The 23,296-nt window shown below is 45.9% G+C and overlaps 1 protein-coding gene across 3 annotated transcripts; it reads left to right on the plus strand.

The window, feature by feature from the left end:
- The first annotated feature begins 7,141 nt into the window (after nt 1–7,141).
- On the plus strand, nt 7,142–23,008 carry CCNE2 (cyclin E2). Of its 3 annotated transcripts, none has more exons than XM_030011709.2 (12): nt 7,142–7,248; nt 9,025–9,063; nt 9,157–9,265; nt 9,447–9,506; nt 11,515–11,666; nt 14,624–14,759; nt 17,254–17,400; nt 18,640–18,735; nt 19,539–19,673; nt 20,515–20,626; nt 21,426–21,580; nt 22,006–23,008. In XM_030011709.2, exons 2-12 carry the CDS (start codon nt 9,050–9,052, stop codon nt 22,105–22,107), a joined length of 1,218 nt encoding a protein of 405 aa, XP_029867569.1. In that variant the 5' UTR covers nt 7,142–7,248; nt 9,025–9,049; the 3' UTR covers nt 22,108–23,008. The 3 variants fall into 3 exon arrangements, with proteins under 3 accessions (XP_029867569.1, XP_029867573.1, XP_029867571.1); XM_030011713.1 differs by having other exon boundaries at nt 9,450–9,506; XM_030011711.2 differs by lacking the exon at nt 7,142–7,248 and adding an exon at nt 7,261–7,339.
- Nucleotides 23,009–23,296: the final 288 nt, after the last annotated feature.

Consider the following 23,296-nt stretch of genomic DNA (forward strand, 5'->3'; position numbering starts at 1 on the left):
TGTAAGAAATAGGCTCACTGGTCTTCTCCAAGTTGTTCTTTTGGCTTTTTCTGAAACAGTGTGTGAATATTCCCCCCCACCCCGCCTCTGGTCATCAGGCATCCTTGATCTCTGTTGCTTTTCAAAGATAATGGAGAGTGGCCTTGCAAGGACATCAGCCCGCTCTCTCAGCACGTTGGATGCAGGCTGCTGGCCTCCATGGACTTGTATGGGCTGAGCTCTTGCAAGTAGTCCCTGACGTGATTCTCGCCCGCTGAACAAACTGGGTGACAAAATTATCTTTTTAACTGACAGTGATGAAAAGGAATTCATGCGACAAAGCATCCATCTTCCCAGAGCAAACACTGAGTAAAACCTTTCCTTTTCAAATGCAGATTTTGTGACCTGTACATTTATCAAAGCAGCAAGTGGATAATGAGAGCTGTACAGTATTCTGCAGAAGAAAGTTTGACCAATTATGCCTCTATAATCATATCCATACAGAAAACCTAACATAGCTATACTGATAGCATTCCTCTTGGGGGTGCTTAGTTCAGACTTAATGCAGTTTTTTAAATTTAGGTTGGACACTTTCCAAAACATCATGAACTAGTGTTTTTTAAAAATGCTCCTTGCTGAAGCAAAAATGTTCATATAAAGGGTCATACCAGTGTAACCACACTGACTTAACTTAAGTTCTCACTTTACATTCTAGTTTTCCTGTTTATACAAATCCTTGTACGTCTCTGATGAAGCTAGCGTACTAATTACTGTTCTCTCTGACACTTGACACTGATGGAGGCACTCTGTTTCCCCGTCAAGTCGTTCAGTATCTGCTTTCTTTGTCTCATTGACTTCTTTTGGTGCATGTTTATAACCACAAAACGTTGTCACCTCTGTTACTGAGTGATACTTGCAAGGAGGGTTCAGGCTTTTTGACACACGTAGAAATGACTCATCAAAAGAACAGGCCAGTGCTGCTGCAGCAGTGTTGTTCCCATGGTGTGGTCATGATAGATCATTCTTACAATAAATGGGACTGAACTGAGACTTAACAGGATGCATGTAAAGTTTTGTTTCTCAGCCAGCCTTTTTCTTCGTGAAAATACTGTCCTGGAGCCACTGCTGTGTAACTAATACTTCAGAAGTTAAAGTCTCTTGACTTGTTCCAAAGTTCTGTGGGCAGATTGATAGTTGAACACTCAAATACCTTAATGAGGCAGATAACTATATTGTAATTTCATGGACAAGCTGAAGAAAAAGAATATTAGCCAAAAAAGAAAACACAGATAAGAGTAACAAAACTAGGCTAGTGGCCAGGAGCAGACTTCAGATCTCAACTTGCAGATGTGGGCTGTACCATAAGTCTATACTTTCTCCTGATGTGCAGCCTTCACATTGTTGTGCCCAAATGAGATGACCTAGTCAGGCAATATAATAAGAAATATAATTATGCCTAAAAAGCAGACTGAGTGCTAAAAGAATCGCGTATTCCCTGAAACGGGGCTCTGCAGAGAATTAGTAGAGGCAGAGAGAGGTGGGAAAGAGGAGGGAGGCCTCAGACTTTTGGGATATGTGGGTAATGGCCAAAGGCTGTCAATTTTTGCAAGGCGAATAAAGAAGATGAGATCACGATTAAGAAAGGGGGCACTGACATGGGCAGAGGTATCCCCTTCTCTACTCCCAGCAGTGAATTTCAGCTCTAGCTCTAGCTCTTGTGTCTGTGGTGTGAGACTGAGGAGTAGATGGATGTGCCTTCTATTAAATGGGGAGGAGAGAGAGGAATTTGGCTTCTGTGGCTGGTGACAAACTGCCAAACAGCTGAATTAGTACGTGCATCTTTAGTAATGGTGGGCAGTTTGGGATTGGGTGTTATCTCCTGCACATCACCTTTGCCTCTGGAGAGATCCATGATGTGCTCTAAACATAGCCAAGATCAGTGCTATGGAGAATTGTAAGTCTCAGTCCCTGAGTGTTGAAAAGGTGTTTGCTACAGTGCTTGGAAGCTGGAGCATCAGTGGTAAAAACTCTTCACCTTGCCTGCTTGGGAGGGAAAGTCCTGAGCGCAGGGCCCAGCAGCTGTAGGTTTGGTGAGGTGATGTGAGTCATCTGAATGAGGAACCACATACACTCCTAGGTCAGAGACTGAGCCAGGGAGAAAAGGGCCTTACCCTGCAGCCAGCTGCCTGCTTCTCCTGGCAGCAGGGGGAAGGGGTGTCTCCTAACATGCTGCCCACCCTAGGAGGCCATGGTGCGGATAAGTTAATCTATTTTGTTTTTAAAAAATTCTGTATTATTGTCCTACTTGTGTTCTACATGACTCTTTTCTGTGACCTGAGATTCCTTCTTTTCCCCTACCGACATTTATCTCCTGATCCAAACGGTGTCATGTTTACAGCCTAGTGGTGAAGCAATGCTGGAAAACGTGAAGAATGTGTGTCTTGTTATTTCTTTGAGCTGCAGACAGGAGATCCAACACAGGTGTAGGTGAAGATAGACTCGATGCTTGGCTATTAGTTACAGGTGCTGCTTCCCACTGTAGAGCAGTTGTCCTTACTGGGGTGTGACTGTGGGCTTTGTTCAGGAGGTCAACTGTAAGGATTGTACCTTAAAGGTGTTTTACCTTTGGTCTTTTGAGAGTGGGAGTTTAAGTGTTCATGTACAGGAAGGGATATGGGTCTCTGACAGGACATGGATAAAATGTCTCCTGCGTAGAAGGGCTTTCAGGACAAGATAATGTTTATTCCAAGCTGCTTGCTGCTGAGGAAGGTACATCATCTCAAGAAGAAAGAGGTTACTAACAAGAGCCAGAAGGACACAGTCCATTGGTTTGCTTTATGACTGCTGGGAAGTGATGGCATCTACTTCTGAATGTGGGTTTAAAAGGTTGGTAACTCTCTCTCTGCTCCCCCTTCCCCCTTAAAAAAAATCAAGCCAAAGTGGAAATCCTTGTGTCATGCTATGCTGTTGTAGGTCTGACCCTGCAGATTGTAAGGGAACTGTTAACTTATTCTTGATCTCTACTTGAGTTTTCTTCCTTTATTATTAAAATAACTCCTAGTACTGGTTGTCTTAAGCTGATCTGATCATCATACAGGCTGCTTATCGATAGCTGGTCATTGCCTATGCTTTCTGTTGCTGGTATTGACCTTAGAAAGACATATTCACATGCTTGTGACTAAAAGGTTTGTTCTGTGTTATATTTTAGCTAACAGGTTCTTAATAACTGTAGTATGGGTTCTCTCCCCACCAGATCAGAAAAAAAACCCAAAATAAGTCAATCTTGTAAGGTCTTAAAAATATTCCTTAATGCATATTAAACTGGATCACGCGTTGTTTGAAAAAGTCTCTGAAATGAAACAAGCAGGGAAGTAGTAGAATATCATAGGTTCTAATAGAAAGCAAGGGTTTTGAAACATCAGGGTTTCAAGTTATCCCACGCTGTTCAACAGAAAAAGCCATTACAGTTTGGGAAGGATGCAACTTCCTACTAAAGGATTCCTCTTTAGGACGGTTATAAAGCTTTAATGGTGCTTTGCTTAGGCTATGTAGCTGGAGCCATTCTGCAATAAATAAGCTTAAAACTTCTCTTAAAAACAATGAAGTTCATCCACACAAGAGCTCTGGAGCAGGCCTTTCCCTTAACTAAGTTATAGAATAGCTTTGACAACATGGCTGTGACTCAAAAGGACAAAGCCTAGCAGCACAAGCAAATGACCACAGTAAAATATTTACTGCAACAAGGCAGGAATATGTGGGGTGATATTCTGTGTTGTTATGTGCCTGGATCACAGTGCAGCTGTGTGCAAATGTTTATAGTGAAATACTGCTCCCTTCCTTGGGAACAACCAGATAGATTCAGAAGCTCTTGGAGAAGAGCAGTATTGAGCACACCCAGTAAATGGATTGATCTTCATGGCTTTCAGTCTGTGCTTTATAGATCCTTAGTAGACTCCAGGCTTCTTCAAAGAGATCCATAAAAGGATAACCAAGAAAAGCAACCTCAGCTGTGTAAACTTGTAAGAAAGGCCCTGTAATTCCCACCTTTCCAATGGGGTTTACACCTCCTCTGGAACATATCTAGAAGTGGTAATTAGAAAAAAAAAACCAAAAAACAAAAAACAACAATTAAAACCACTTGCCTAATCTAAAAGGACTTACGAGATCCCAGCACAAATACTGCTTAGCAGTTGTGTAGTTTCTTTCTAGAAGCTTAAAAAAAAATCTTCTCTCTTTTACACTCATCCCCCCTAAGGAGGCATCCACATAATGAAATAGGATGTACTGTGTGCTAACTCACTTGGAAATGTCCCAGTGTAGACTAAGTCACTTTAGTTTTATTGCCACATCAAAAGGTCAGTATGTTAGCTTGCATTAAAATCATAATTTCATTGTCTGCAGCAGGATTTTATTACACACTAGCTTCTGGGTTTCTTTTCTGTACTGCTGAAAATTTATGGGAGAAGTTGCTGGCAGGGTGGAGAATGATTATGGGACATGGTGCATTTTCCACCACTGAGGCAAAACCACAAATACAGTGGCACGCGACCTGCAGGAGCTCACATCAAAAGGTGTGGAAAAATAAGCAGCGTAGTCATTACAGTCTTTGTGCTGAGACCTATTTGTGGCAGATGTGATCTGTTCAATTTTTAGCTACTATTCACTTTGCAGTATTCTCCTGTCACTATGTGCCATGGAATTTACTCCTGATGCACCAAAACCGCTTTGCTGCTTGGAGGCTGGCTGCCACCAAGCCCTAATTTGACATCTGTGAGGGGTGGAGGCTTCTTAGGGAAAAAGATACTTTGTCTCTCCTCTCTTGCTACCCTCTTTCTGAAGTTCCAGTTCTTTTTAACAAGTTGGCTACCCTAGAGTTTCAACTTAAGCAAGTCTGTTAAAGGCCTGAGGTTAGAGTTAGGTCAAGTTTGCCCAAGTTCAGGAGACCACCTTCTCCCTGTAGTCGGTGGAGTGGGAGATGCATTTCCAGAAAGCAGGATGTGTCTTGCTGGTGGACTTCAGTGGAGAATCAGCTAACAGAGCTACCTGCATGTCTACCCTAGGCATCCCAAACTATGACATGAGTTAGATTTCTTTAAATGATCTGGTGCGATATAGGGACTTGACAAAGGTTGTTTCTAAGCGCCAATGCGTTTGAACAGATGACAGTGGTTTGTGGGGGTTTTTTTACGTCCCTTTTGAGCCACGACTAGCAGATTTCCTTCATGATAAGGACTGGCATTTTGCAGAGCTGAGGAGGCCGGGTGGCTGCCATGTCCGTCTTGTGCATCTGTCGTGCGCGCTGCTTTACTTGAAGTTTGCGGGAATCGCTGTCCCCACTCCATCAGGTGCTGTAAGCACCCACAGTTGAGAGATGGCCCTTGCTGCCCAAAACTTGTGACCTGTTAAAGTGCTGTTAGCGACCCTAGTGTAACATCTCTGCCTTTGGTGGGCTGCGTTGCCTTTTCTCTTGCCCTTTAAAATGGCAAAGCTATAAGAAGGTAAGCACCAAAACCTGCTTATCATGCTTAATTACTATAATACATAGTTGGAGGTGAAAACTGTGTTTACTTTTTAATAGCATTACACTTGGGAAAAGAAAAAGCAGAAGTGAGAAAAAAAAATTATGATGAGGTGGATTTACTTGAAGGCAGCTGCAGCTTCTCTTTGTGCTGTTTTGCAGCACGTGTGCTCTGCACTGCAAGAGAGGAGAGGGAAAGTACCAGTTGTTTCTCATCAACAAAATGGCTGCAGGTGCCCCACATTGAGGTGAGGGGCCTGCCTCCACGCACAGCTCCTGCTGTGGGTGTTCTAAATAAAAGCGTGCGCTCCAAGCATTGCTAAGTACACAGTACTTTGGGGGTTGGTTGGTTTTGGTGTGGTTTTTTGGTTTTTTTTTTTTAAAGGATATTTATTAAGAAATCTCCATGCAACCCTTGAGCGATGTTAGCAGTGACTGGGAGGCACGCCTGGCACGGAGGGTAAGCTTCAGCGTCGTCTCCTGCTAGAGAAGGGGGCTGCAGGGTGGGCGCTGCCGCGGTGGGCACTGCTGCCCTGGGACTCGGTTGGACCCCGAGGGGCGGTGGCAGGCCTGGCTGACGGGAGTGGAGAGCTACCGGGCAGGGGAGACCGTGGAGGCTGTGCTTGGCGGAGGCCTGTTTTCTGCTGGGGCCAATTTCTCTGTGCTTACACACTCTGCAAGAATGGAGGAGAAGGGAAGGGACCTCAGGGAAGGTTTCGGACACGGAGGCCCAGGACCCTCTGGGCAGAGCCGGCTGCCTCCACGGGGCACAGCTGGGTGAAGGCCATGCTTGTGTGGCGGGATGCGTGACAGCCGTGGGGCCGCGGGCTGGCACCCCGCCACCCGTGACGCGGGGCGTCGGTGGGATGTCAGGGGGCTGGTCCCACAGCAGCGGGGTGTGGATGAGTCAGGAGGCTGGCGCCTTAGGGAGAAACGGCGCGTCGCCGAGGGGCGGCGGGAGGGATGCCGCTGATGGGCGGCGGGCCGCTCCGCGGCCGGGCGGGGTGCCGGCGGGGCCGGGGTAAAGCGTTCCCGCTGACAGGGGCTGCCGGTGGCGACACCGGCCCGGCGGCCGCCCTCCGGCGGGCGGGAGGAGCCGCCCCGCCCTCAGGCCGCGGCGGGAGCGGGGCGGGGCGGTGCAAGGCGCGCGCGGCGGAGCCGTGTTTACATTCCGCCGCCCGCTGCACGTTGCCGCGGAGCGGCGGGCTCCCATTGGCGGAGGCGGGCGGCGGCCCCGCCCCGGGGCGGGCGGGCGGGCTGCGCCCTGCCGGGCGCGTGGGGCCGCCGGCGGAGCCCCCTCCCGCCGCCCCCGGCGGGGCGCGGACCCGGGGCTTGATGCAGCGGATCGGGATGGCGGTGGCGGTGCTGCCCCGCCAGCGGGGCCGGGGCGGGGGAGAGGGGGCTGGGGCAGCGGGCGGCTCTCCCTGCGGGGCAGCGGCGCCGGCAGCCCTCCTGCCGGCACTGCCCGCCGCTCTCTCGGTCCGCCTCCGCCAAGGGAGCTGGGGCGGGGGGGACGCGCGGAGCGGGGGGGGGTGTCCCGGCTGCGACGGGGAGCCGCGGGGCCCGGGGCGGCCCCGCGGCGAAGGGGCGGCGCTGGGGCGAGCGGGGCGCGGGCGCTGGCGGAGGGAGGGCGGCGGGCGGGGGAGCTGTCTGCCGCCCTCGCACATGCGCAGCGCGGGCCCGGGCCGCGCTATATAGCGACTTGGCGCCGGCGCCAGCTGAGCAGCGCGGCCCGGGCGGCGGCAGCAGAGGTGCGCGGGGGGTGTCGGGAGGGGGTCCCGCCGGTGGGGACGGGGGGCGGCCGCCGTCGTGGCGGCGGCGATGATGATGATGACGGTGGTGGTAGGTAGTGGTCGGCGATGATGATGGTGATGGTGGTGGTAGTAAGTAGCGGCGGCGGCGGTTGTGATGGTTGCTGTGGCGGTACCGGCAGACCCGGTGCCGGCGTGAGGGGCGCAGTCGCGGCGGGCGGGAGCGGGAGCGGTGAGGCGGGCTGCCTGCCTCCCCGCCCGCCCGGGCACCGTTTTGGAGGGAGAGCGGCTGAGGAGAGCCGGGTGGGGGTGGGGGGTGTCCGCGCGCGGCCCCATCCGCCCCCGCCGTGCCCTCCCGCCCGGGGCAGGCAGCGCTGCGGGGCGCCGCTGCGAGGGGCGATGGCCCGGGCGGGCACCGCCGGCGGGAGGCAGCGCGGCGGGCCGGGGTGTCGGCGGGAGCCCGCCATCGCCTCCCCCCGCCCCCCATCCCCGCCACCTCGGGGCCGCCCGGCGGCGGAGAGCCCCGTGGGGGTGGCGGGGAGCGGGCTGCCGGGTTTTGGAGGGAGACGGGCGCGGTGGGGGCGGGGAAGCCGGCCGAGCCGCTTGGCGGGCTGACCCCGATTGCCGGCCCGCGCCGCCCGCCCTCACCCCGCTCGGGTCCCGGCGGGCCCCGGCTCTCCGCCGCCCTGGCCCTCAGGACAGGGGCTTGGCGAGGAGGGCGCCTGCTGGGGACACCCCCCACCACCTCCCAGTCCCCGATCCCTGCGGTGCCCCAGCCCGCGCTGCGGCGCGTCCCCCGTTGTGGGGGTGTCCCCCGCTGAGGGAGGCTGTCCCGGCTGGGGGGTTGGGTGTCCCCGTGTGCGAGGGTGCCGTCCCGGAGCCACCCCCCCCCGCTTCCCCCTCAGGTTTTGGAGGGAGCCTCGCTCGCAGCAAGGCGGGAGCGGGGGGGAGGGGGGCCCGCGGTCCTGCCCTGCTCCCTGCCCCCTCACGCGTCCCCTCAGCACCCCTCGACCGTGCGGGGGAGGGGGGCAGGCGGCGGCTCGGCCCCTTTTGGAGGGAGCGCGGGCAGCGGCGGTGTCCGTCCCCCCGTCCCCCCACACCTCAGCCTGACCCCCGCTGCGCCCCGGGGCTGGCCGAAGCGTCCCCCGGCCCGGCCCGGCTCGGCTCGGCGCGGCGCAGCGCAGTCAGCGCAGGCCGCCGCCTCCCCGCTCTCTGCAAATTGGCGCGGAACCGGCGCGGCGGGAGCGCGGGCGGCGGCGGGCGGCCCGGCACGGCCCATCCCGGCAGGTGTGGGGGACCGGCGGCGAAATCGCCCCGGAGGGAGCCGCTGCACCGGCAAAACCTGTGTCTGTGTGGGTGCCTGGTGGCTGCAGTATGCAGGGTGTAGGGGGGGTGGTGGGGGTTGTCATAGCCCCAGGGACACCCCCCCCCCCCCCCCCCCCCCCCCTTACGTGGGAAATGTCCCTTTACAGCTTCCCCCTGGGCTAGACAAACCCTGCTAGCCTGAGCCAAACTGGCCGCTGGCATGTGTGGGTGTCCCTGTGTAACCCCCTTCAGCAGTGTAACCCCCAGCAGGATGTGGAGCTGTGTGTGATTACATACCACAGATGTCCTCTGCTCAGGCATTCCTCACACCTGTAAAATACTTGTGCCCTTCTATTTCAGTTGTATAAACCATGCTGCTCTCTCTGATGAGTCTTATGACACCAAGTACGGAACTTGGTCCTAACTTCTTGAGGATATGTTAACTGAGCTTATGTTATTCCTTTGATCCAGGCAGAGATCTTACAACCCAAAGAAGATGTCAAGACGCAGGTAAGCTGTTAGCATCATAATATACAAAGCTTATCTGTAGTGATCTAACAACTGCTGCTCTCTTAACGTCTAATGTCTTTTTGCTCTTTGCAGTAGCCGTTTGCAAGCCAAGCAGCAGCAGCCACTGTCATGTCAAGAAGAGTCTCCACAAGAACTGCAGGCACCAGAACATCTCCAGACCAGAAAAAGGAGAACAGCAGAGGTGACCAATTTGGGCAACTTGAAAAGCTTAATAATATTGAAAGTTCTCCAGTGCATTTGGGTGGGAGAATCTTAACTCTGCTGAGTTAGAAAGGAGGACAGGAGTAGTGACAGTTTGCGTTAGCTTTAGAGGTGGGTGTGCTGGTCATTGTCAGTGTATTGATCTGTGTCTCTCTTCTCAGCAGGAGATTAAGAAAAGAGAAGATGGGAAAATTGCTAAAAAACATCAATATGAGATTAAGGTAATTCAATCCTGAATACCGGCTCAAACTAGTGAGGGAGTCCATCTGGTTTATGTTGGTGGGTGTGAAGTCGTGCATTCCACGCTAGACAGTATTGAATAGGGGAAGTCTCTACCTTCAGATATTAAAAACTATGGGACCTCAGCACCTTAGCATCTCTTTATATGTTTTTGCTTTTTTACATATGGCTTTGTTGCAGATAAAGGGTGCTTCAATGCGAAAACCACTGTAGAGTAAGGTTAAGTGTAAAAATGAGAATAAAACCAGGTATTTCACAATAATTCTGTCTGCAGAGCAGGTAAGGCCTAGAGGCAAGTTTAAACAAGATCATTGCACTTGTTTTAACTTAAGGTGTGGTTTCACGGCCATTTGGTTGAGAAGACTCATAACCATGCGGGCCCTCTTTACTTTCAACAGAACTTTTAACGGTTCTTTTGATTATTTAAATCAGTTTAGGAATCTGTTTTAACTACAATAGGCTACCCCTAAACCAAGTGAGGGGCTTTACAGTTGTTTGTTTTAAAGTGGATTAGTAAAATAATGTAACTTTCTCTTGCAAACAATCTTGTTTGCAGTTACTCTGTTTGTAAAGCACATGAGACTAACAGCTATGGCAAAGCAAAACTTATGACTGTGAAGCTGTGTTTGCAAACTTTGTGTAGGGAAAAATGCTGTGTAAGTGTGTCAGCTGTACTTGGGGTGAAACTGCGTGTCACAACTTACCTTTGCTGAAAGGGGTAAATCCTGCTCACCTGTCTCTCCTTCCTTGATAGCTGGCGATGCACTCCATACCCTGCCTTGCTCCATTTTTGGTTCTCTTTAAATGAAGCCGTATGCAGGTTCAACTTGCTAATTTGGCACTACAAAATAAGTTCTGCCAGGTTAGTGGGTTGAATTAAGCCAGCAGAGGGTCTGACAAGTGTCAAAGCTGACAAAAGAAGGAAGGGGTGGGACTTGTGCAGTGAGGATCACAGGAGAGAAGGAGCAGGATCTCCCTCTTCTCATAACTGTGTGCTGTTAAGATCAATTCTGCTGGAATATGTTAACTTCACTCCTAGGGTACTTTACTCTAGCTATAACCAGGTTTAGATATACTGAGGAAATCGTATGTAGTTTACCTTGTAAAACAGCTGTACAGGTGTGGTTAAACCAGGACAATAGGAAAAGTTTCTGTGTTCAGGGGCAGGTGTTGCCATTCTTTGTGAATGGGATGCCCCCCCCCCCAACTCCACAGATCATAATTAAAGTTCTGAGTCACCATTTTGAAGGCTGTCAGCCATCACAGCATTGCATATGCTCCATGCATTTGGTACCTTCTTACTTGTATTGATTACGTACAGCCAAATAAGTATTAATGAAACAAGTTACAGAGTTAATGAAAGTAATCTAGAATTCCTTCTCTGAAGCTTTCTGCGTTAATAACTTTGTGCTCTTCTTCTGAGTCATTGGATCTCATATTTGGCATTGGCAAGCTGAGAGATAGTTCACAGCTGCTGCTTGCTCAGTGGGTATCTAGCTCTGGAGCTGAGATGGGTGGCTCCTCTCTGGAGTGCTTAATTGGAAGATAACAAGTTGCTGAATTTCCACTGAGAGACAGTAGAACCTCCACCCTCTCCTTTCTTTTCCCTCTGAGTAGATAAGTAGATAGGACCAGCAACCTAATGTCCTGTGTTTTAGTAGCAATGAGTACCTTTGCCTTATGTACTATAGCTGAGCAGCTCAAACAATGGAATGGTTACTTGTGGGTTCATAAACTAAAAACAGTTGTCTTCCTCAAAGCTGAGTTTCCTAAATTGATCAAATTTGTTTATACATGTTCCGTCTTGACTACGGAAGGCTTTGTTGGCATTTAATCTCTCTTTCTTGGTTTCAGTACTTGAATTGATGCTGAGATCCAAAAAGACTAACATGCATTACGTATGTTGTTGTTGTTACTGTAATCTACTTCTCGCCTTCCCTGCTCTCATAATAAAATCAGCATTTAAAAGATACCTTGTTTATGTTGCAGAGTTGTTGGCCGCCCACAATAACAGGAGGCATCTCACCTTGCATAATTATTGAAACACCTCACAAAGAATCAGTAACCACTGACTTCTCAAGATTCAAAAAGTACAGGTTCAGAAACCTCTTCATAAATCCATCACCTTTGCCAGAACTCAAGTAAGTTTACCAGATGCAGCAGTTGTTGTTTTATCAAATATGCTGAACTATTGTAGTAAAATCTGTTGTTGTATTGTGTTTGTATAATAGTGGGCAGTACTCAACCCATACCTCTAATTGTCTCCTCATCCCACAAACAATTTGATGTTAAAAAAAAAAAAAAAAAAATAGTTCTGCATTCCCCACCCCGCCCTGATCTTATAAATGCACTGGACAGATAATTTTCACCTTTCAGAGCTGTCCTTTTATAAGTTAATACTGGAGACTCTAAGTGGTTAAGAGGCACATAATGGTTAAACTAAACTTCTTTCAGTGCTATTGGAACTGAGCAACCAAAAAATACTAAGCAAAGTTTTCTTTAAGAACTTAAAAATGTGCAAATATACAAATAAGCTTGTGGCAATATTGCTGCGTGGGTAGCTTGCTAATGCAATGCAGTATGCTTGATGCAGTCGCAGTTCTAGAAAGTTTCCCTTCTGCAGAGGGATAGATTAGCTGACTCAATCAGATTTTTCAATTTCTGAATTTCTTAGCCATTCAGGTGTGTTAGATGAGTACCCTTGTTGCTGTTTGTATCGGCCTGGTGTTTTATAAGAGAGTTGTTACATTTACTACAATGCATTAGGGAAAACTGCTGAGACGAATGAGAAGAGAAGCAGAACATGAAGCTTTACTTTGAACAAATCTTTCTAGATGCACCATGTTTTCATTTGTTCTGGCCAAAACTTGACCAGAACTGGGAGATGCTGCATGGTGATGTTTTGCCTCAGTGCAAAGCAGTAGGTCTCTTACAGTCTCTTTCACTGAATTTCAAACTCAGCTGCTCCTCTCTATTAGTATTAGCATCATAGAATCATTTAGGTTGGAGAAGACCTTTAAGATCATCGAGTCCAACTGTCAACCCAACACCATCATGCCCACTAAACCATGTCCTGAAGTGCCTTGTCTACACGTTTTTTTAATACCTTCAGGGATGGTGACTCAACCACTTCCCTGGGCTGCCTGTTCCAATGCCTGACAAACCTTTCAGTAAAGAAATTTTTCCTAATATCCCATCTAAACCTCCCCTGGTGTAACTTGAGGCCATTTCCTCTCATCCTATCACTTGTTACTTGGGAGAAGAAGCCAGGTACCCACCTGGCTACAACCTCCTTTCAGGTAGTTGTATAGAGCGATAAGGTCTCCCCTCAGCCTCCTTTTCTCCAGGCTAAACAACCACAGTTCCCTCAGCCGTTTCTCATAAGACTTGTGCTCCAGGCCCCTCACCAGCTTCGTTGCCCATCTTTAGATGTGCTTCAGCACCTCAATGCCTTTCCTGTAGTGAGGGGCCCAAAACTGAACACAGTACTCGAGGTGCGGCCTCACCAGTGCCGAATACAGGGGGACGATCACTTCCCTGCTCCTGCTGGCCACACTATTTCTGATGCAGGCCAGGATGCCATTGGCTGCCTTGGCCACCTGGGCACACTGCTGGCTCATACTCAGCCGGCTGTCAACCAGCACCCCCAGGTCTTTTTCTGCCGGGCAGTTTTCCAGCCACTCTTCCCCAAACCTGTAGCGTTGCGTGGGGTTGTTATGACCCAAGTGCAGGACCTGGCACTTGGCCTTGTTGAACCTCATACAATTGGCCTTGGCCCATCAATCCAGCCTGTCCAGATACCTCTGTGATTCCCAAGCCTGCTGAACTGTGCTTTAAAGAACAGTATGCTCTTCTCTATACCTAGCAAATCACATTTTTGTATGTGTTGGAAAGCTTAGCGTGAAGTAGTTTTTTTAAAAAAATAAAAAGACGGTGAATGAGGCAATCTCATGTTCTCCTTTAGCAAGTTGTTGGAAACTGCTGGATCCCAAAGGTAGTTCAGATACAGAATTCCATGCAAGGAGTTTAATCCTTGATGTTCACCTCTTGTCGATAGGCATCTGGTAAAGCTGAGCTCCATCCTTTCCGATTAGCTGAATAAGAAGATCATGTACTCTCTCCTGCCTTCTTCACGCCTTCCTAACTGCTGTAGGAAGATCATAATAGGAGATTTCTTGATGACTGCCCACTTAAATGGGGAGACTTGTGCATTGAACAAGCAAGTATATCTCCAGCTTTTAAACTATGATGGCAGCAGAATGGAACTGATCTGGGTTAGAATTTGTAGGTGATACCAGTGATCAGGTCTGTTTAATCTCTCTCTGCTTCTGCTTGGGGAAACGTAAATATATAACTCCAAAAATTTCAGGAGGAAGTCAGTATTGCATTGATTAACATGCTGTCCCTCTTAGTAACTGTAGGAGGAGAAGTACACCTAAGAAAAAACCCACATCAATTCATAATAATAATTACAAATTAAAACCAAGCCATATTAATGATATAGGCATCATCTTCTTACCAAGTAGACTTGAGTGCTAATAAATTGTAAGTTAGTAATAAACAAGAGCTCAGCTTTTCTCACAGTAGCCGGTTTCTGACCCTTAAGGTAGGCTAGAAAAGGAAGGGATGGATGAGTGACTTTTAAACACCATCTGTAAATGTTTTTCTCAAACTAAACCAGACAACTTTGTGTATGTTTTGTGTTTGTTGGGGAGTGGGGTTATTTTTTTTTTTTTTTTTTTTTTTTTTTTTTTTTTTTAATGGGGAGGGTTTGGTTTTTATCTTGCTCCCTGGACAGCCACCTAACTAGGCAAAATAGGAAACTCTGGTTGTATGTACAACTTTAGGATGCACAAGTTCAGTTTTACTGGCTGTTCTGCAAAACTAGACTTGCTGATGATCTTGGCAGGCTGCTGTTGTGGTGATGTAAAATGTTCAAAGTATACCTGCAGTTTTCTAATTATTATTAAGGATCTTTTAGCACGTGGAATTTTTCTTTTTGTTCTTGAATATCTCTAAACACTAAATAATGTTTTTAAACTCCTTTTGTGAAGGTGTATATATACTTAACAATGCTTTATGTAACTTTATTCCGCAGCTGGGGAAATTCCAAAGATGTCTGGCTCAACATCCTGAAGAAGGAGAACAGATACGCTCATTGCAAACATTTCACATCACTACATTCTAGTTTGCAACCTCACATGAGATCAATACTGTTAGACTGGCTCTTAGAGGTGTGTTCTTTTAGTTACTTTGCCGTGTGTTATGCCTGTGAAGTAGGCAGATAAAAGCACAGCTTTTACATAAAGATCTAATAGCAAAATGTCCGGTAATGATAAATGCCTAAACTAGTTTGTAACAAAAGGGTTACAAGTTACTGGTTTTGATCCTTTTGGTGAGCTACATTCTGGTCTTCTCTGGCAGGAGACACTGAACCTTCCACACAGGGCAGTGAGCAGTAGTACTTAACTTCCCCTTCCTGGGAAGGGGAGAAGTCTAGTTTTGAGACACTTGTATTGAAATTGCTATGGAGCTGTAACTTTACATCTTAGACTGTATCTAATCCATGAGTCAACTGCATCTGTGTTGAGGACTTGAGTTATCACCCTGGCCCTGTCTATATCAAGAGCTCCTAGGTGTCAGTCCCTGACACTATTTTCTGACTTAGGATAGAATTAAAAATTCACTAATATGAAGAGAGCAGAAGAAAGTAGTGCATTAGTGGCTGACATCTGAAGGTTCTTGATATAGGCAGGTTCTTATTTGAAAAGGGTTACAAATAAGTCATATCCATATTCCAGTCTAATTGCTTTACTTCAGGCTATTCCAGTTGTCAAACAAAATGGAAACTCTCAGTCTTGGCAGCCTATGCAAAGGACTATTAGTGTTGTAAATAGAAAGCTACTTTCTGGAGTCGTTTCCAAAAACTCTGTATTGAACGTATTCAGTCACCACTGCCAAAAGCAATGTTTGACTCATGCAATCCTTGCCCATCAGCAGAAGGGATCTTGCAGGTTTACTGGTTCCATATCAAGTACTCCAAGGAAGCAGACGTTACAATGGCACTCCTGCTGTCTTGGTGGAACAGTGCTAATAGCAGAGAATTTCAGGGGAAAGGAAGGGTTTGGTTGTTTTGGGTTTGTTTTTGTCTTTTTTTTTTTTTTTTTTTTTTTAAATATGGTCTGAATATAAAAACTGTTCCAGTTGTGTACTTCACAACTTCCTCTAATGTGTAATTTACATACCACCACTAAATTGTGTTTTGTTGCCTTTTTTTTTTTTTTAAATCTCGAACTCTTAGGAAATCATCCAATTTCTAAACAAAAATGTCAGCAAGGGCCTTGTTGTCCAGCTCAATGGTTCTATATGCCACAGTGGATTAAAATCCCAGCAACTTTGAGAGTTCTTCAGTAGCTCCTAACACTGCCTTCTGTAACATTATAACTGAGACACTATTTAACATGACCAAGCATTATTATGTTTGGGCAATATGCTTTTATAGAAATTGTGCCATTTATTCATGGGTGGGCTGGGTCTGTAAGTTTTTAGTTCTGATTCTTGTTTGGAGCAGTAGTTAAAAATATCAGAGTAGCACATTAATTGGCAAATATTAGATCAGGTCAAAAAGAATGAGCTGTGGTGTTACTGCCAACCAGTTGCGTCTTTGGTGGTCAGGAAGGGTTTTAATTCACAAATGGGCTTTCAACCTTATCTTAGGAAATGGCTAGTAGTTGTGAGATTTTATTCTGATTTTGTATCTATGTGAAATAACGAAGCAGGGCAGGAAGCTTGGACTTGGGATCTGTTTCTTGGATATTCTTTCCTGTTGATTGTATGTAGATTATAAGTAATTTATAGATATCTAACTAGTTTCTAGTTGTGGAAGGGATACAGAGTTGCATATAAGCTGGAGTTGTGGTAGACCCACCCAAATTCAGTTTGAGATTAGAGGAAAAAGTAGGCCCCTGCGTAAGATCTCCAGGCCCAGGCAGTCTCCTTTCCTTTTTTGTTGAACTGGCATTTGAACCACTTTGATACAATGCAAGCATTAAAAGCTTTCCCTGCCAGGGAAACCCGCAACTGCATGGAGCAGATGGCCGTTCTTGCAGTTTTGTTCCTGCTTAGTGAGGCTGTCGGTGTGCCTGAGGGGCTGCAGGCAGTGCTCCTGGCTTGCCAGCAGAGCCCCCTCGAGCAGGAGCTTCCAGGCTTATTTGCTGCAGAGCCAAAGACTTCATGTTTTTTAGTGGTTCTGCCCTGGGACAGACCTACTAGGAATACAGGGAAGATCTGCTGAGTGACTTCAACTTGAGGTTTGAGCCCAGAGTATTCTTAATCAAGCAAATTAGTGGGGGTTTTCTTGCTGGTTTGGGTTTGTTTTTTTTTTCCCCTTCAATGAGGCTTTCTTCTTTCAGTGGAAAATGGTTTGTACTCATTTTTAGGAAAACTGGATGCTATTTAAATTGGAAAAAGTATACTTTGGAAATATGTTAGTGCATCATAGACAATCTGTGTTTAGGTGGGAGCATGGGAAATACTTTTTCCAGTCCCATATTAGCCACTACCTCCTAACACACCTAGGTATGTGATAGTTTGTGTGTGCAAAAGATAAAATTGTGTGCTTTACTATTACTACTAAAATACTGTGCTTTACTATTAAAGCTTGACTACTCCAATGTGTGTACATAGAGTTTTATAACAGAAAACTGAATATTTTTTTTCCTGTTGTAGGTATGTGAGGTGTATGCACTCCACAGGGAAACCTTCTACCTAGCTCAAGACTTTTTTGATAGATTCATGTTGACGCAAAAGAACATTAACAAAAGCATGCTTCAGCTCATAGGAATTACCTCATTATTCATTGCCTCCAAACTTGAGGTAAGAAGCACTGTTACGGGGAGGAGGATATTAACTTCGGAATAACTAAAAAGACAGTGATAACGTATTTATTTCTTCTGTCTGAATCTTTTGAACTTGGTGGTATACATACAACACTGAAGGTCAGAAGGGGAAATTTTTTTCTCTTCCTTCAGTTGTGCATATGTCAATCTCTTGGAGTGTAATCTTTGTCCTCCCTTTCCTCAACAGCAGGTAAAGAGACCACTTAAACTTAAAAGGTATGCAAATGTGCTAGGAGTAGTTTTGTTTTGTCTTTTTCCAAATATACAGCAGTTGGCAAACATTCTCAGGAATGGGCGTGGGACTTGGAGCAAAACAAAGCCTAAGTCTCAAACTGCCTGTACATCAGGCTGATATCCCTATAAACCCATTTAGTGGAGTTTTTTAAAATGCAGTGATGGTGATACATTATATTGTGCGCTACATCTACAAGCCAAGAGCATATTTCTGTATAGTGCACGATAGGCTAGGCTGAGAGGAAAATTTGGGTTATTAAGTTTTTATACTTGGAAACCCCCGATCTAGCTGTTGTTCCTGAAGCCAAGGCAGTACACTACAAGCAGTTGTGTCTCCTAAGGAAGTGCATGGGGCATCAGGCTGTGGAGCCAGCTGGTAGAGAAGCAGTTCTGCTGGCAAGTTCTCTTTTACTAACACCTAGCTATATGTGGCCCCAACTGGCATGATTGGGTTGGCAAATTTCTTTGTTAACCATCTCTGCACCATGGATTTTGCCAGCTACAGTGGCTGTAGGATTTTCTCATCTTTTTCTAGCTTTTTTTTTTTTTAATCTATGAGACTACATCAGCACTGACATTGCATGTATCCTGTATCAGCAAGCCATTTCTAACGCAGCAGTGTGCTGTACGAGAATTAGGATGGTGTATATTTTTACATCAAATGGAATGGCTGAGTAGAAAGTGGTATAAATGAAAGGGTGTTCCGATTGTTTGGTCAGCATTTATTTCCCCAAAGGTAAAAGAGTTGCAATAACTCTATTGTGTTTTACAACAGATAACATATAACCTACTTGTTTTTAGTACCTCCTCCATCCTGTAAGTTTCAAGTCACTTTGTATAACAAGAAAAACTGTTTGAGCGTGAGAAATGTTAATATTTCAATATGGACTGAAAAGTATTTGCCAGTATCTTCTCAAGCTTTCTTAGAATTAAAAAGCACTCTAATCTTCACTTTCATCCCCCACCCCCACCCCCTTTAAAGGAAATCTACGCTCCTAAAATACAGGAATTTGCTTACGTCACTGATGGTGCTTGCAGTGAAGATGATATTGTAAGAATGGAACTTATTATGTTAAAGGTAATAACTTTGCTGTGTTTGTAAGTGCTGGTTGAAAGACCATCTAGCTGAGCCTTGTATTTTAATGTCACTTATTTGCTTAGAAAAGCAACATGTTTAGTATGTCCCCATTTCTGCAAAACAATGAAACCTTCATTGTATGTGCAGTGGACCTCTAAAGCCTCTGGTTGGGGTGCATCCCTGTCTGTTAGAAAAGGACGGGTTTCTCACACTTGTATGAAAGTAGAGGCTCTTAAAACAGGCACAGCCAGCCACGGGGCAGACTAGAAGGTTGTTGCTGTCATGTGCTGCACTTGCCAGGGTCCTTTGCTGTCCAGGAACAGGGGCCTCTAGGAGATCCAGGCAAAGACCTGACACTACTCAATGCTCCTCATGTTGGAAAAGATCCATCTCTACCATCACAGAACTCCTTATATGTTTATTCTTCCTTAATAGATATAAGCTGCAGGTTCAGGCAGCTAGCCTGAAGGCTTGGGGAAATGCTCTAATTTCCCAGCTTCTGAATGGGGAAGATAAATAAGATCCAACTGCACCGGTATAGGTAGGGATATATAGGGGTATATCCCTATATCCCATATAGGGATACGTTTGTGCTGATTGTAAACCAGCTTGTTCAAAAAGTAGCAAGAATGCAATCTAAAATGAATATTTGTACTTGAAATTGTACATAATCTTTAGTGTCTTTTGAGGATCTGTGCAATAAGCTTAGCAAACTCAGAAGGGGAGGTATGGGAAAAGAGATCGGAGCAGAAAACTATCCTTGCATGGTTTAAGGTGCTTAACAGTTTGTTTAATATTTGCAGGCTTTAAAATGGGAACTCTGTCCGGTGACAATCGTCTCTTGGCTGAACCTCTATCTCCAAGTGGATGCTCTGAAGGATGTTCCGAAAGTGCTGCTACCTCAGTATTCTCAGGAAAAATTCATTCAGATAGCACAGGTAGGTAGTAAACTATTGGAAAATGCTTTCTGGAGTGATTACAAGCACAACTGAGCATTACACTGTGAAAGCCATTAAAGGAATGCTTTTCCTTGTTTCACCTAACGTTACTTTAAGGAATGTGCAAGTTTGACTCTGCCAGAGAACTTCATGCTCAGTTTTGAGGACAAGCACCCATGTGTTTCTTGTCTCCCTGCTCTCACGTAACTTTTAAGACTTTTCTGTACACTGGAAAAATAAAAATCCATCTTGTTTTTTTTAATCGCTATGAACTACAGCGTTCTCTAAACAGCAGCAACAGCTCTGAGGGGAGGGTGAATAATTTAAGATGCTATGGACAGTTAACTGTTTTTACCTGTATTGTCTGTAACAGTGTTTCTGTGTCATTGCCTAGAAGGCAGCCTGAGGAGTGTTTTGACTATTTTGAAACTGCTGTGGTTCAATTTTTATGGGCATGTGTTGTGTCCAGCCTCAGAGAGGCTTACTGAAGGGCAGACTGGTCTAAGTCATTGAGCTGCTAGCTAATATTTTAATTTAAGAAAATACCTTCCTGGAGCTCTGCTAAGTTTAAAGGTGTACTTAAATCTGTGCAGTGTCTTGCATATTACTGGTAGAAGTGCAAATTAGTTTGCATCATAAGGCTGTGAGACCCACTTTAACTGCAATTGGTGCCAAAAATAAATTAGACGAATACAACTGATGCTAAAAAGCTCAGCCATGTTATAGAGCATAGACTGAGGACTGCTGTATGCATAGCGGTTTCTGAGACAGGATTATACTAAAGTATCATCTTGTTAAAATTTGTAACACTTATTTCCTCCACTCTTTATTATTTCCTTAGCTCTTAGACCTCTGTATTCTGGATGTGAATTCTTTGGACTTCCAGTATAGAACACTAGCTGCTGCAGCACTCTGCCACTATACCTCAATTGAAGTAGTTAAGAAAGCTTCAGGTAAGAAGCCTTTGTGAAGCTCTGTCTTGTTAGGCAGGGAATTCTGGAAGTTGTTACATGCCTGAAGCTGCTAGGAGTATGTTGGTTTACCAGGCTGCTGAAGAGCAAAAGCTACATGGACACTAATCGTTCTGTTCCATGGTGGTTTTGTGTTTTTTTTTAACCCCCTAATTTCACTTCCTTCCTACCACTATTTCAGATGTTACAAGGACTCCAAAAAGAAGGAAACTCTTTCAGAAGCATAGACTCTGCTAAGGAAATGAAGCAGATTTATCCTTCTTGCTTTGGGGCTAATACTGCTCTGTGACTTCCTTTTGTTTTGGGGATCATTAGCTATACATTATTTGGCTACTTTTTTTCCTAAAATGTAGTTATCAAGTAGTCATCCTTGTCTGTCAGCAGCATTCTGTTAACCTTGGTGCTAATTCCTACCAGCCTGTCCCTTACAAACTGGGAAAAAAAAAATAATAAAAAAGATCACTTAACTGAGCTTAGCCCTTGTGTGTTGCCTGAGATACCATAAGGGACTGTGACAATAGTGTATGTTTTTATAGTCTGACCCAAAGTCTTGTGTTCAAGCTGAAGAAGTCGCTTCAGCATCCCCTGGTAAGCAACAGGAATGCTCATGGCCACAGAGTTGCTTTGCTCAGGAGGCCTGTGCTTGCCCTCCTCAGCCATAATGCTTTTAAGTAACAAGCACAAGGAAATGCTGCGAGTTTCTGGGAGGATGTTTCTGAATTTTTATCTGCAGTATTATCTATTGTTGTTTTTAAATATATTACTGTGTTCTACCCTCTAGGCTTAGATTGGGACAGCATTTCAGAGTGTGTAGAATGGATGGTTCCCTTTGTGAGTGTGGCAAAAAAAGTCCCTGTGAAGCTGAAGAACTTTAAGAAGGTTGCAGCAGAAGATCGCCATAATATCCAAACACACACAAATTATTTGGACATGCTGGTAGGTGGTTTGTGGGCTTGCAGTTCAGGCAGTTGGGAGTGCATTACACACCCCTTCTCCTGAGGCAGCAAAGGGTGGCCAAACACCTTCCTGCTCGCACCTGGCCTGGCTCACCTCAACCAGTGTGTTCAGTAGTGCCTAACACTTTGTTTCTGGCTCCTGGTTGATGATGCTATAAACTAAACATGTTTTACCATAACACAGGCCATAAGCAAAGACTTGGATTAGAAGTACTGGTGAAGTGTTTAAAAGATGATAATCTTTACTTTGTTGTGTACTGTCACTGTGGTTTTTCACTTACTGCCTTAAAGCTGGAGTACTTGAATTGCACTAGCAGCGCGAGGAAGTGCTGCTGTGTACTAGTGAAACAAAAAGGTAATAACCGTGACAAGTTCTAACTGTTGTCTTCCTCCCCCAATGCACAGGAAGAAGTTAACAGTGGAGTAGCACCTACTGTCCCAGGTCAGTTATCACCTGTGTCAACAGGAGGCATAATAACCCCTCCCAAAAGTACAGAGAAGAAATGAAATAGGGACAACAACCACCACGAACAGTTTCAGAAACAGGACTTGGTGCTTCAGAACAAGACCACACTAAAGGTGACTCACGCTCTTTACTGCTATTCAAGACTTGGGCAGTAAAAAGATGCAGCCAACAGAGCAGCAGCTGGCAATTGAGACCGGTCTCTTCCTACAGACTTGATAATAAAGTTAGACCAAGCATCCCTCCATGCTTTCACAGGAGCCTGGACTACTCTGGTCCATTCTCAAACACAACTTAGTTCAACTCTGACCATTCCTAACTTATGAATTTCAAGAACTTTTTAAAAATGGCCGAGTGGCAAGTTTGTCCACTCAACTTACGTATCAAACTTGCTTTAACTTGGGCTAGCCAATACAGCAGAGCTTAAGGACAGCTTGTACATATTACCTCTTGACTTTTTTTTTTTCTTTTCTTGGTAAGGTCAGAGCTTCATGCCTGTCAGTCAGCCATGAGCTCAGGTGCAGTATTAGAGAGGTCAGTGGGTAAGCAGTTTACTTTTCTGAAACCACTGTGCCCTTGCAGTACAGTGTTGCCAGCCCTGTATCAAATTCTAGCTCCACAGGAGGCTGATGAATTTAAGGTGGCCCTTTCAGGGCTGCCATGGACTTCAGTTGTAGTGTATCACTGACCTCAGGTAAGAGTACAAGCAAAGGACCCACTGCTGAAGTAACTGTAACTGGAGGAAGTACAGTCGTGGAAGGAAGGAGTTCTATTTTGTAAGACCCAGCCACTAACTTTCAACAAGAACAAACATAAAAACTGGAGAGGGTATGGAAAAAAGTGAGCCCCTGGTATTCTACAACCACTCACATTGTAGGAACAGTGTTTTAAACTAACCATGGAGTTGTATTTTATCAGTGTTTATAAAGAGCATTAACTACTGCATTCTCCTTGGAATATTCACTACCTCTGAATCACTTCTGTGATGAAGGGACAGTACTGGGAAAGATGGGTATCGGTCCTCCTCCCTCTTTCAAGATGCTCCTACCTGCACCCCACAGCCAGGGACAAGTTTTACATGACACTGAGCAGTCCACGAAGCTGCACCAGAGCATCAACTGCCACCCACTTCCACATTAAACTCACATTTGCTTAACTTAGCAAACTTGAATTCATGTCTTCAAACAAGCCATTGTGGAACTAGCTGAAGTTGCTTCCAGCCTTCTGTACAGT

The sequence above is a fragment of the Aquila chrysaetos genome, chromosome 4, assembly GCF_900496995.4.
Source record: "Aquila chrysaetos chrysaetos chromosome 4, bAquChr1.4, whole genome shotgun sequence".
Classification (NCBI taxonomy): Eukaryota; Metazoa; Chordata; class Aves; order Accipitriformes; family Accipitridae; genus Aquila; species Aquila chrysaetos.

Coding starts and splice junctions, on each gene's coding strand:
- CCNE2 (XM_030011709.2), top strand. Junction 14,760..17,253: donor TGTTAGACTGGCTCTTAGAG/GTGTGTTCTTTT, acceptor TTCCTGTTGTAG/GTATGTGAGGTGTATGCACT. Junction 18,736..19,538: donor TGGAACTTATTATGTTAAAG/GTAATAACTTTG, acceptor TAATATTTGCAG/GCTTTAAAATGGGAACTCTG.